At 49.4% G+C, this 13,862-nt stretch overlaps 1 protein-coding gene across 2 annotated transcripts in view; it reads right to left on the reverse strand.

The window, feature by feature from the left end:
• Positions 1-10,469: 10,469 nt before the first annotated feature.
• The window catches only part of LOC142295792 (uncharacterized), a 115,746-nt gene continuing 112,353 nt past the window's right edge, over positions 10,470-13,862 (reverse strand). Inside the window, exon 7 of one of the 2 annotated variants that reach the window (XM_075338886.1) lies at positions 10,470-10,669. In XM_075338886.1, coding sequence (XP_075195001.1) covers positions 10,536-10,669 — 134 coding nt within the window. In that variant the 3' untranslated portion in view covers positions 10,470-10,535. The remainder of the gene's footprint in view (positions 10,670-13,862) is intronic. The other variant, XM_075338885.1, reaches the window with a different exon arrangement.

Raw genomic sequence — 13,862 nt, forward strand, 5'->3', positions numbered from 1 at the left:
CTGCAGCCGAGCCGCTCGGATCCGGGCTCGTGTGTCGGTGGCTCGAGCGTCTCCGGACCGGGGGTCACATCGCTCTGAAAGGGGGCTGGCGCTTTGTAGGGGGGTTTTATATTATAGTTTGTGACGCCACCCACGGGTTGTGGTGAATGTAGGCACCACCACTGCTGTTTACTAGGTACTCCGGGGGAGATGGTGGTGCAGCTTTTGGTGTTGACCCCTCCGTGGGCAGGGGTGGTGGCCCCGGGACCCGTTTGATGTGGTGCTATGTCGATGCTCGGCGGGGCAGGGCGGTGCGTGGCCCGAAGGCACGATGGTACTCACTCTGACAAACACACGGGAGTCTCTGGTAAACTAAATGGATGATGGTCGGTGTCCGCAGCCGGCTGCTTCGGTTCCCCAAACGAGTTGATAGTGTCCGCCTTTCTCCTGCACCTTTTTGTAGAAATAGACAGCCGCGCTTCAGCAACGGGAGTCCCGCTTCCCGGAGTGTATGTCGGGAGAGCCCGTTTACCCGCAGACGCTGGCCCATTGGATCTCTTGGCCCTTGGCGGTGGCTGTTATCCGGAATCGGTGGGCTGTTGCCTTCTTTCGGGACTTGGGTGGGAAAGGACCTAGAGTCCAGACCTCAATCAGTTAATTAATGGCGTCCGGTAGATTCAGGATCATGCTTCAGGGTCTGAGTACCCCCACTTGTGCTCCAGTTTCCAGTCGGTTCCCCGGTTCGGTGCCGGCGGGCCACTACCCTGTCCCGGCTACCTACGGTTCCATAAGGCTTTCTTCCCGGCTCCTGCAGATGGCCACTACCGTCTGCCTCCAAGCCAAAGTGCCCGGTCGCCTACCCAGGACACTGACAGATTTACTCCTCCCCTCCACTTCACTGTCAAAACTCGACTCTCTGGTTTTCCTGCCTCTGGGCCTGTGAACTCCTAGGTGGGCGTGGTCAACCGCCTGGCTCCACCCCCCCTGGTGTGGATATCAAACCCAGAGGGAGGTGACTAGGGTTTTGTAGGTTGGCTGATGTCACCTTATTTGGGGATGGGTGTAGTGCAAGGGCCTAACTGTGACTACCTGGCTAGTCCAGGGCGCCACACTAGCCCTGGCATCTCACATTACTATTACAAAACAAAAGGTCTTGTACCTAACACTTTACATTTAAAGGCATATGATCATACATTTACGTCCAATTCAATGTCATACCCCTTTCCGGCCACTAGATGGCACCGATACTTACTGCATAACCATATCATAAAATCTTCTCAAAGCATCAATCACAAAATATTCGGAACATTGCGGTGGTGTCTTCAGGGGAGGACTTCTTCACATCCTTGGTCCTCTGACCACCTCCTTACATTCTCACCACTGCAGGGTGGAGGTGTTTGTCTATCCTGGTGCTAAGTCCCTCGGTAACGGTTTGTCACCCGAAAGTCAGAAGAGATCTAGTGAAATTAATAATTGTTTTTCAGTGACAGGATTTTTAAATGCGCTGGTAAGAAAAGCAACATGTGCAGGTCTCCAAACTCCGAAAACTGCTGAGACCTGGAAATTCATTTATTAGCCGCACTAGTGACCGTGTGGCTTCTGCCGTTCACTGAACCTTGTGCAATGTCACATATACAGGATAGACAACCCGAAGGAAAGAATGTCCGAGCATATTCCAAACCTTAATAATGGTAACAGCCGGTATTCAGGGTCATGGAGGCTCGGCTAATAACGGTCACGTCGTCTTTCTGCTGTAAGAGACTAGTGACAGGTTCTGGGCATGAGTCTCACTTTACCTGGTGAGACTCTGCTGTTTAAATGTGGTTTTCTTTCCTTTGGCATAGAGAGGGTTAATATCAGTGTGCTTTGCAGTAGCCTCAGACTCCTGATCAAGTGTTTCTGGTCTGGACCACTCCCAGTTCCTATATATACCCTCTGCTACCAGCAGAGGGTGCCGGTTATTCTTGATTGATTTGCATTCTGGCCTTCGAGGTGGAAGGAGCTGCTGAAACCCTCTCTTGGAGTTGCTGGTGTGACTGCGGTCTCGGTGACTGCAGCAGTCTGTTGTGGTGTTTTCCCCCCTGTCTGTCTTCCTTTCCCAGTGTGTTGTTTCAGTGCAGCAGTGAGGCTAACATCCATCACCTGCCTACTCACTAGTCAGGGACTATTGTGGGGACATCTCAGGGATTCAGATTCTTGCTCTGCAACATGTGAGGAACCTGTATAAGGACGGGCTAGGAGTGCGGGGTACAGTGGTAGGTATGTGACGAGGTGCCCATCTTCCCTCTCACTAGCGCTAGGGCCCACCATTGTTAAAGTGTCACCAATGTACCCCTTGTTTGTTGTTTTATTTCCCATGTTCAGTTGTGTTTTTGGCCTCACACTGGACCTCCCCTAGTCTGGGAGTGACAATTACTTTGCTTTTTATGCGATAGAGACCCCTGAGGCGACTGGCAGAAGGAACGATGTCTTAGGCTACTTTCACACATCCGGCTTGAGCTCTGCGGCTCAATCCGGCTGTGGAAGCTATGCAACGGATGCGGTGAAAACACCGCATCCTTTGCATAAGTTTTTCCTTTGCGGCCCGTCCGGTTTTTGCCGCTTGCGGCATGCTACTGAGCATGCGCAGTGGCAAAAACCGCATGCGGCGGCCGGATGCGGTTATTGCCGCATCGCGCCGCATCCGGCCGCCATAGGCATGTATTGAAAAATGCGCCGCATCGGCCGAATGCGGCGCGATGCGGTTTTTTTTGCCGCACGAAAAAACGTGCCAGGCAACGTTCCATCCGGCCGCCGCATCGGCTAAATCTGCCGCATGCGGCAAAAACCGGATGGAACGCAAGGCCATGCGGCACAATGCGGCACTAATTAAAGTCTATGCAGGAAAATCGCAACCGCAGCAAAAAAAAAAACGGTTGCGATTTTCCTGCAAAGTGCCGGAGTGTGCCGCATTGCAAAAACCGGAGGTGTGAAAGTAGCCTAAGAGAGGTGTCCTGGATCCCAACAGCTGATCCTTGGGGGGCGTGGACACTCAGTGGCGAGGCCAATGGGAGTGGACTCCCAGGAAAGTCTCAGCTACATTGTTGTTAGAAGGATAGGGGAAGTGTGTGTAAATGGAAACTCACTACATAAATACTATACAGCAGTCAGGATTCAGTGAAGTATAAGCAGAATTATTTACTCTGGAGAGAGAAGGTCATCAATTGTGACAACATCGATCATCAACGTCTCCTTTGACTTGTGGGTTAAACTCAGGTTATTGAACCAAAATGATCTTCTTCCGTCTTCTCTTCTCTGCTTTGCTTGATGTTTTTTATAGCCCGTGTTAAAGGGAATCTGTCACCAGGTTTTTGCTCCCCATCTGAGAGCAGCAAAATGTAGAAACAGAGACCCTGATTCCAGCAATGTGTCACTTACTGAGCTGTCTGCTGTCATTTTGATAAAATCAATGTTTTCTATGCTGCAGATCTAGCCCCCTCCAGCCTAAGCATAGTAGCCTGCATCTGCCCAGAATTGTCCCATCCATTAGATGCTACAATTCCGGGAATTTGCCTAGCTCATCCTGATTGCCCTGGTGCGGTGGAAATCAGGGTAATATAAGGGGTTAATAACAGCTGAGATTTGTCAGCTGCCATCAAGCCCTGGATTAGTAATGGAGAGGGGTGTAAGAGACACTCCCATTACTAATCCTGTAAATGAAAAGAAATAAAACACAAACACCAAAAAAATCATTTATTTGAAATAAAATATACACACCCTCTTTCAGACGGTGATTTTTTTTTTTTTTTAATAAAGGATTTTTCTTTGTGTGTATGTGTTTTTCTTTTGATATACAGGATTAGTAATGGGAGAGTCTCATAGACCCCTCCCCAGTACTAATCCAGGGCTTTATGACAGCTGGCAAATTGCAGCTGTCATTAACCCCTTATATTATCCCGTTTACCACCACATCAGGCTAATCGGGATGAGCCAAGTAAAGTGCCAGAATTGTTGCATTTAATGGATGCAACAACTCTGGGCGGCTGCAGGCTGCTATTTTTAGACTGGGGAGGGCTCAATAACCATGGGCCTCTCCAGGCTGAGAATACCAGCCCAGAGCTGTGTGCTTTACCTTGGCTCAGTAGCAAAATTGGGGGAACTCCACGCCAGATTTTTTAAGTATTAACTTAAATAATATGAATAAATGCACACGAGGTCCCTCTTATTTTAATACACCACCAAGATAACTGGGGGCTGCAGCCTGTAACCGTATGCTTTATCTGTGCTGGGTATCTATATAGGGGGCACACTACATAATTTTATTTATTTATTTAGTTTTACACTTTACTCGGGCAGACAGACAGCCCCTGTGAGGGGAACCAATCAGAGACACCGGCATGCCAACCACAGACGCTGTCACAGACGGTGGGCAGGGGAAGCAGTGAATATGCATGAGATGTAATAAGCAGACCCAGAAAAAGTGTTACAGCCATGCCGCGGAGACTGCTATGAATGCCCTGCTTTAACCATTTTGCTTCCTCTTTTATTTTTACAGCAATTACACTGGCCAATCACAGCCATGCCAATAATTGTCATGGCTGTGATGGCTCTGGAAGTGCCCACAGCCTAAAAGCTTTTGGATTGGCTGCTCTGCAACCTTTCAACAAGCTTTATTAGAGTGACAAACCCGAACAGGAACTGGACATACAGTCAAAAGTCAGTGTTCAGCGCCGAACACAAGGTGTTTTTACAGTTCGGGTTCGCTTATAACATGGCTATGTGCTGGTAATTGTGGTTTCACGTGTAGCACTTTGTTCAGTCAGTAGAGGGCAGCGATCCAGTGCTTGAATAGGTTACACTCTGGATATTGGGGAATTAAAAGGTTTCTCGTGGCTTGTTTGATTCTTTCAGTTTCTCTTTTTTTCCTCTTATTGTCACTTTCCTGCTCCACTTTTCTTTTCTCCATTTCATGCCTTTCCCCTTCCTCTCTTCTCTCCTTCTTCCCCCTTCCCCTCTCTCTTAAAACCTTCTCCTTTCTTTCTTTTTTCTGTCCTTCTCCTCCCCCATCCAACTGTGTTGAGAGCAGAGAGGAGAGAAGGTTTTATAAAGTAAATATCCAGCTCTCCTGTTCCACTGAGTGCACAGATACCAGCTCATAATATTCAATATTCCAAAAAACAATCCAGCATTTCTAAACATGAATACGTCATTTCCAATAACACCTCATTGTTATGCGTAAGACATGTTTGTCATATCAACTTGTGAATATTTATCACCAATTTTTTCTCCTTCCATACTGTCCCCTCACACTTTTCTCCTCCCATACTGTCCCCTCACACTTTTCTCCTCCCATACTGTCCCCTCACACTTTTCTCCTCCCATACTGTCCCCTCACACTTTTCTCCTCCCATACTGTCCCCTCACACTTTTCTCCTCCCATACTGTCCCCTCACACTTTTCTCCTCCTATACTGTCCCCTCACACTTTTCTCCTCCCATACTGTCCCCTCACACTTTTCTCCTCCCATACTGTCCCCTCATGCTTTTCTCCTCTCATACTGTGCCCTCACACTTTTCTCCTCCCATACTGTCTCTTCACACTTTTCTCCTCCCATACTGTCCCCTCATGCTTTTCTCCTTTTATACTGTCCCCTCACACTTTTCTCCTCCCATACTGTCTCTTCACACTTTTCTCCTTTCATACTGTGCCCTCACACGTGTCTCCTCTCATACTGTGCCTCACTCTTTTTTTTCCCCTATACTGTTTCCCACTTCTTCTGTAAAACTCCTTTGTCTTTGGGTCAAGTGGAGCGCTTACATTATGGTTGCCCATCCTCCAGCTCTGTGGTAGCATGCCCTCATATTTTTCTCCTCTCATACTGTGCCCTCACACTTTTCTCCTTCCATACTGTCTCTTCACACTTTTCTCCTTTCATACCGTCTCGTCACACTTTTCTCCTTTCATACTGAGCCCTCACACATTTCTCCTTCCATACTGTCCCCTCACACTTTTCTCCTTCTATACTATCTCGTCACACTATTCTCCTTTCATACTGAGCCCTCACACGTTTCTCCTTTCATACTGTCCCCTCATACTTTTCTCCTTCTATACTATCTCGTCACACTTTTCTCCTTTCATACTGAGCCCTCACACGTTTCTCCTTTCATACTGTCCCCTCACACTTTTCTCCTCCCATACTGTCCCGTCACTTTTCTCCTTTTATACTGTCCCCTCACGCTTTTCTTCTCCCATACTGTTCCCTCACACTTTTCCCCTCCCATACTGTCCCCTCACACTTTTCTCCTCCCATACTGTGCCCTGATACTTTTCTCCTCCCATACTGTCCCCTCACGCTTTTCTCCTCCCATACTGTCCCCTGACGCTTTTCTCCTCCCATACTGTCCCCTGACGCTTTTCTCCTCCCATACTGTCCCCTGACGCTTTTCTCCTCCCATACTGTGCCCTCACACTTTTCTCCTTCAATACTGTCCCCTCACACTTTTCTCCTCCCATACTGTCCCCTCACGCTTTTCTCCTCCCATACTGTGCCCTGATACTTTTCTCCTCCCATACTGTCCCCTCACGCTTTTCTCCTCCAATACTGTGCCCTCACACTTTTCTCCTTCAATACTGTCCCCTCACGCTTTTCTCCTCCCATACTGTCCCCTCACGCTTTTCTCCTCCCATACTGTCCCCTCACGCTTTTCTCCTCCCATACTGTCCCCTGACGCTTTTCTCCTCCCATACTGTGCCCTCACACTTTTCTCCTTCAATACTGTCCCCTCATACTTTTCTCCTCCCATACTGTGCCCTCACACTTTTCTCCTTCAATACTGTCCCCTCATACTTTTCTCCTCCCATACTGTCCCCTCACGCTTTTCTCCTCCCATACTGTCCCCTGACGCTTTTCTCCTCCCATACTGTCCCCTCACGCTTTTCTCCTCCCATACTGTCCCCTCACGCTTTTCTCCTCCCATACTGTCCCCTGACGCTTTTCTCCTCCCATACTGTCCCCTCACACTTTTCTCCTTCAATACTGTCCCCTCATACTTTTCTCCTCCCATACTGTCCCCTCACGCTTTTCTCCTCCCATACTGTCCCCTGACGCTTTTCTCCTCCCATACTGTCCCCTCACGCTTTTCTCCTCCCATACTGTCCCCTCACGCTTTTCTCCTCCCATACTGTCCCCTGACGCTTTTCTCCTCCCATACTGTCCCCTCACACTTTTCTCCTTCAATACTGTCCCCTCATACTTTTCTCCTCCCATACTGTGCCCTCACTCTATTTTCCCGTATACTGATTCCCAATTCTTCTCTAAAACTTCTTGGTCATGGTCATGTCACCTGATCACGTTGCTATCTTCGCCCTGACACTTGAAGTGACGCAATCAGGGCTTCAATTATACTCGAACTTAAAAGACACAAGTACAAATAAGTAATGGAACTGAAAGTTTTCATTTACTCTGAGACGGCTGTCAGTTATCAACTGTCTCTGAGGGACGGCATAATACCGCTGCCTTGGAGACACCTTGGACAGCTGGGGTAGGTGGCCCCACACTCCCCCTGCTGGCTGTGCTTGGAGTAAATTTTTTTGTCGGACCCCCTACCTCACTAGATACATCCCTGTTTAAAGATTCTGGAACCTGCAGCTTATCCCTCTATTTTATGCCGAGCAGACATCTTCTAATTCTGGGAGATGCCCTATAAACCGTTGGGTATACTTCAAATGTCTCTGACATCTTAATAACAAACCTCAAGAATCCATCAAAGTTCTCAGGTCTCTTCTAAAGTTTAGAGAATCTCCCACAATCAAAGAAAACTATTGCTAATTGAATCTGTGGGGGAGGGGAGGATCCTGGTGATTGTGGGTTTTTTGTACCTATAACAATGAGTATTTAGCAGCCATAGATGGGGGTGTGAATGTGTGACGCCCTGAACACCCAGGGGTCACAGGTCACTACACTCACCATATACACCCCCACCCTAGTAAGGTACCATCAGTCCACCAAAAGACCTGATTGTCTCCCTCAGAGTCAGACAGGCACACCAGGTGGGTGTAGTCAGGCAGAAACACACACCCTCCGAGGAGTCTGCTGGCCTGAGGCAGGAAAACACGAGCAGTAAGAAAAAGGAGTAAGAAAAGGGAGGAGTAAGAGTGAGGAGAGCAGAGAGGAAGGAGAACAGTTCTGTGCGGGGCCTGGGTTGGAGCCTAGGACCCCCGATCAGTTAGACGGTAGTGGCCGCCTGCAGGAGACCAGGAATACGACCGGTGGAACCGTAAGGGACCGGGACAGGGTAGTGGCCCGCCGGAACCGAACCACGGAGCCAACTGGATACCGGAGCACCAGGCAGGGTACTCAGACCCCGAACTAGGCTATACGCCACCACCATAGTCAAATTAACTGATTGCGGTCTGGACCTCAAGGGTTTGTGTCGCCCTGGGCAAGCCAGGGGACACAGGTCACACACCACCACACCCCACATCCCAGGTAGGAACAACAAGGCTAACCAGAAATCCTTGTTGCCTTCCTCCAGGAGTCTGTTGATGCACACCAGGGGGTGGGCCAGGCGGTGGGCTCCGCCCACCGAGGAGCTCACAACTCTGGAGGCGGGAAAACAAGGCAGTTCAGTTAGGGGAGTGAAGGAGTCAGCTCAGGGAGGAGCAGGAGTGAGGAGCTAAGTGGAGGAGTTAAGAAAGTGAAAGTAGTAACAGTGGAAAAGGAGGATAGCAAGTGAGGTGACAAGAAAGAAGGAAAGCCTGAAGGGTCCAGCTTTGTGTAGGGCCAGATCAGCAAGGTCAGCGACGGCGGTGACTGTCTGGAGGGGGACCGTTTGGAAGTTCCTGGAAGGACCCCGTTGGCTGTGTGCCCGGCGGTCTGGAGCAGTGTTCCGAAGGACAGTCAGCACCAGGGCAGGGGCCTCTCGGACCCCGGCAAGGCTAGGAGTCGCCAAATTTGCCGAATCCGTCAGTGAAGGGGACGTAGATCCCCCAACATCAAAGACCCGATTGACGGCAACAGCCCAGCCAGTATAGAAGGGACACCGCCACCGCCAAGGCACCCATCTCTTAGGGCCAGCGCCTGCGGGCAAAGTGTAGAGCTCCCCCGGTCCAGCTTGAAGCCGGGGAGCGGGTTACCGGTGGGGACCCATCGCAACCAACCAGTACATAAAGGTGCAAGGAAAAGGGACATCACCATCAACTACCAGGAGAGCAAGTGCAGCCGTCCGTGGGACCGTCTATCCAGCCGTTTGGTTTACCGCAAAAACTGTGCCACGTCTCAGGCTGAGTGAGTACCACAGTGCCGCAAGGCACAGCGCTGCCCCCGCGTCCCTGCGCCCACCAGGCCCTGCACCTCCCAAACCATCACCGGGCCCCGGGATCACCAACCCCTACCCACGGAGGGGCAACACAACACCTGGCTGCTCCACAACTCCATCCCCGGGAGCCCCATACCGAGCAGCGGTGGTGCAATCACCACAACCGTGGGTGGCGTCACGGACTATAAACAATCCCCACACCCAAAACCCCCCTTTCACTCACGGGCGAGGAGCGCCGCTCGAGAAACCCCCGGGATCCGGCCCACGGCTCGAGCCACCACTGAGCAGCAGCCGCCGGACCCGAGCAGAAGGGGTGAGCGTAGTGTGCCGACACCCTCCTCCCCGCCCGCGACAGGTTCATTCCCACTAAAGTCCTGAGTGAAGGCAACATCCCAACCCGTCAAGATAGGAGCCACCGCCAAAGGTCAGAGATCCAAAGGGCCAGCGTCTGCGGGCAAACGGGCTCCTACGACACATACACACCGGGGAGCGGACTACCAGTGCCCAGGCACAGTGGTCAAAATACAAACACAGGTGCAGGAGAAAGGCGGACATTGCCAACCAGACTGGGAAGCTGCAGCCGGCTGCGGGCCCCGTTCATCACTTTGTTTGGTTTACCAGTGACTCTGTGTGGCTTAATCGTGAGTACACCTGTGCCCTCGGGCACCGCACCGCGCTGCACCGCAACACTGCGCCCTGCACCCCGGCCCTCGCCAGCCGGGCCCCGGGAACAATATCCCCCTACCCACAGAGGGGTCAACACCCAGCTGCGCCACTACACCGCTCCCGGGAGTCCCCGTACCTTCACCGCAGCAGTGGTGTCCACCATCACCACAACCCGTGGGTGGCGTCACGAACAATCATCCCAAAACCAAATACCCGCATCCCCTCGCGTAGTGCCAACCTCCCTTGCAGAGCGACGTAACCCCCGGGTCCGTGAGAGCCTCGAGCCACCACCCGCAGTACGAGCACGGATCCGAGCGGCTCGGCGGTCGCAGCCGAGGCCGCAGGCCGGTGCAAATGGCTCAGAGGTACATAATAGTGGAATGCAAATTGGGGTCAATGATAGTATGTGATGCCTCCAGGCTGGTGGACCTCCCCTCCATGATCTTTTCTGGGTCATTACAACCATTGTGCACCATCAGTGAGAGAATTCAGATTCATTGGTTGTCGCCTGACTCTGCAGGGACCGTGAATTTATTATTGAGTGAGATTCCTCTACATGACGTCTACCATCCATATCTACAGGGGATGAGGACTTTACACCTCCGTACAAGCGGTTCTGCAGCCGTCATTGCAGCACTTCTGTCCAGGGCTGCAGTCGCCGTCACCCCCGCACTCAATCACAAACCGTTTGCATACGACCAAGGAGGTGACCACTGGACGTTCCTTTCCTGCAATGGAGAGAAGAAGAAAGGTGAGAGCAGAAGTCCACGTAAAGAACGAGGAGACTGCGGCGCCAATTTATTCATTAGAATTCTGGTCTACAACTGCTAAAAATGCCACAAAAATTGTGTGGCTGGTTTATACTGCTCGGACACCTTTTTGAAATGTGAACTGGATGGAACGTGGCTCAACGTGTCTGACACGGTCATCAGAACCTATCACACCAAGAGTGGAATATGGCAGAAATGTCTCCAACCTCTGGAGATAGTGCAACAGGGACAAGATGCGACAAATTCACCGAGACTGCACGCAAGACCGCGGGCTTAATTAGCAGTGACTTAACTAGATAGAGTCTGATGGGCCCCGGCGCAGAGTTTCAGCCTGGGCCCTCCCCTATATATTCGTCAGATGTATGGGTCATTGTAGTATTTTAAATCCTATAAAGAAATACAAGATTCTTCCCCCCTGATTGTGTAGTAATGTCCCCCATCCTCTGCTGCTTCCTGGTAAATACAGTTAGGTCCAGAAATCTTTGGCCAGTGACACAATTTTGGCGAGTTGGGCTCTGCATGCCACCACATTGGATTTGAAATGAAACCTCTACAACAGAATTCAAGTGCAGATTGTAACGTTTAATTTGAAGGTTTGAACAAAAATCTCTGATAGAAATTGTAGGAATTGTCACATTTCTTTACAAACACTCCACATTTTAGGAGGTCAAAAGTAATTGGACAAATAAACCAAACCCAAACAAAATATTTTTATTTTCAATATTTTGTTGCGAATCCTTTGGAGGCAATCACTGCCTTAAGTCTGGATCCCATGGACATCACCAAACGCTGGGTTTCCTCCTGCTTAATGCTTTGCCAGGCCTTTACAGCCGCAGCCTTCAGGTCTTGCTTGTTTGTGGGTCTTTCCGTCTTAAGTCTGGATTTGAGCAAGTGAAATGCATGCTCAATTGGGTTAAGATCTGGTGATTGACTTGGCCATTGCAGAAGGTTCCACTTTTTTGCACTCATGAACTCCTGGGTAGCTTTGGCTGTATGCTTGGGGTCATTGTCCATCTGTACTATGAAGCGCCGTCCGATCAACTTTGCGGCATTTGGCTGAATCTGGGCTGAAAGTATATCCCGGTACACTTCAGAATTCATCCGGCTACTCTTGTCTGCTGTTATGTCATCAATAAACACAAGTGACCCAGTGCCATTGAAAGCCATGCATGCCCATGCCATCACGTTGCCTCCACCATGTTTTACAGAGGATGTGGTGTGCATTGGATCATGTGCCGTTCCCTTTCTTCTCCACACTTTTTTCTTCCCATCATTCTGGTACAGGTTGAACTTGGTCTCATCTGTCCATAGAATACTTTTCCAGAACTGAGCTGGCTTCATGAGGTGTTTTTCAGCAAATGTAACTCTGGCCTGTCTATTTCTGGAATTGATGAATGGTTTGCATCTAGATGTGAACCCTTTGTATTTACTTTCATGGAGTCTTCTCTTTACTGTTGACTTAGAGACAGATACACCTACTTCACTGAGAGTGTTCTGGACTTCAGTTGATGTTGTGAACGGGTTCTTCTTCACCAAAGAAAGTATGCGGCGATCATCCACCACTGTTGTCATCCGTGGACGCCCAGGCCTTTTTGAGTTCCCAAGCTCACCAGTCAATTCCTTTTTTCTCAGAATATACCCGACTGTTGATTTTGCTACTCCAAGCATGTCTGCTATCTCTCTGATGGATTTTTTCTTTTTTTTCAGCCTCAGGATATTCTGCTTCACCTCAATTGAGAATTCCTTAGACCGTATGTTGTCTGGTCACAGCAACAGCTTCCAAATGCAAAACCACACACCTGTAATCAACCCCAGACCTTTTAACTACTTCATTGATTACAGGTTAACGAGGGAGACGCCTTCAGAGTTAATTGCAGCCCTTAGAGTCCCTTGTCCAATTACTTTTGGTCCCTTGAAAAAGAGGAGGCTATGCATTACAGAGCTATGATTCCTAAACCCTTTCTCCGATTTGGATGTGAAAACTCTCATATTGCAGCGGGGAGTGTGCACTTTCAGCCCATATTATATATAGAATTGTATTTCTGAACATGTTTTTGTAAACAGCTAAAATAACAAAACTTGTGTCACTGTCCAAATATTTCTGGACCTAACTGTATGTCCCCATTTTGGTATATGTCCCCCATCCTGGTATATGTCCACATCATGGGCCCATCCTGGTGTATGACCCCCATCATGGCTATGTCCTGGTATATATTGTCCCATCCTGGTATATATGTCCACTATCATGGCTCCATCCTGGTATATATATCCCCATCATGACCCCATCATGGTATATGTCCCGATATTGGCCCCTTCCTGGTGTATGACCCCGATCATGGATATAGCCTCATATTTATGGCCCCATCCTGGTATATATGGCCCCATCATGGCTCATCCTGGTATATATGACCCCATCATGATATATATGGCCCAATTCTGGTATTTATAACCTCATCCTGGTATATATGGCTCCATCATGACCCCATCATGGTATATATGTCTCCATCATGGCTCCATCCTGGTATATATGTTCCCATCATGGCCCCATCTTGGTATATATGTTCCCAGTATGGCCTCATCCTGGTATATATGTTCCTATCATGGCCCCATCCTGGTATATATGCTTTTTTCATGTCCCCATCCTAGTTTATATGGCTCCATCATGTCCCCATCCTTGTATATAGCCCCATCTTGGAATATAACCCCCCCCCATCCCTCATCATGGTATATAGCCCCTAATTCTGGTATATATAGCCCGCCCATCCTTGTATATAGCTCTCCATCCTGGTATATAGCCCTCCATCCTGGTATATAGCCCTCCATCCTTGTATATAGCTTTCCATCCTGGTACATAGCACCCTCATCCTGGTATATAGTCCTCCATCCTACTATATAGCCCCATCATGATATACACCTCCCTCATCCTGGTATATAGCCCCCATCATGATATACATCTCCCTCATACTGGTATATAGCCCTCCACCTTGGTATTGGGGCTGTGGAGTCGGTAAGCCAAACCTCCAACTCCAACTTTCACTCCGATTCCTCAATTTCCCTGATTCCAATTCAGACTCCTCTACTCTGACTCCCTCATACAGTTGAAACCAGAAGTTTCCATCCTCTCTCTATAAAGATATATCTGCAGGGTTTT

Source organism: Anomaloglossus baeobatrachus, chromosome 3 (genome assembly GCF_048569485.1).
Source record: "Anomaloglossus baeobatrachus isolate aAnoBae1 chromosome 3, aAnoBae1.hap1, whole genome shotgun sequence".
NCBI classification, from domain to species: Eukaryota; Metazoa; Chordata; class Amphibia; order Anura; family Aromobatidae; genus Anomaloglossus; species Anomaloglossus baeobatrachus.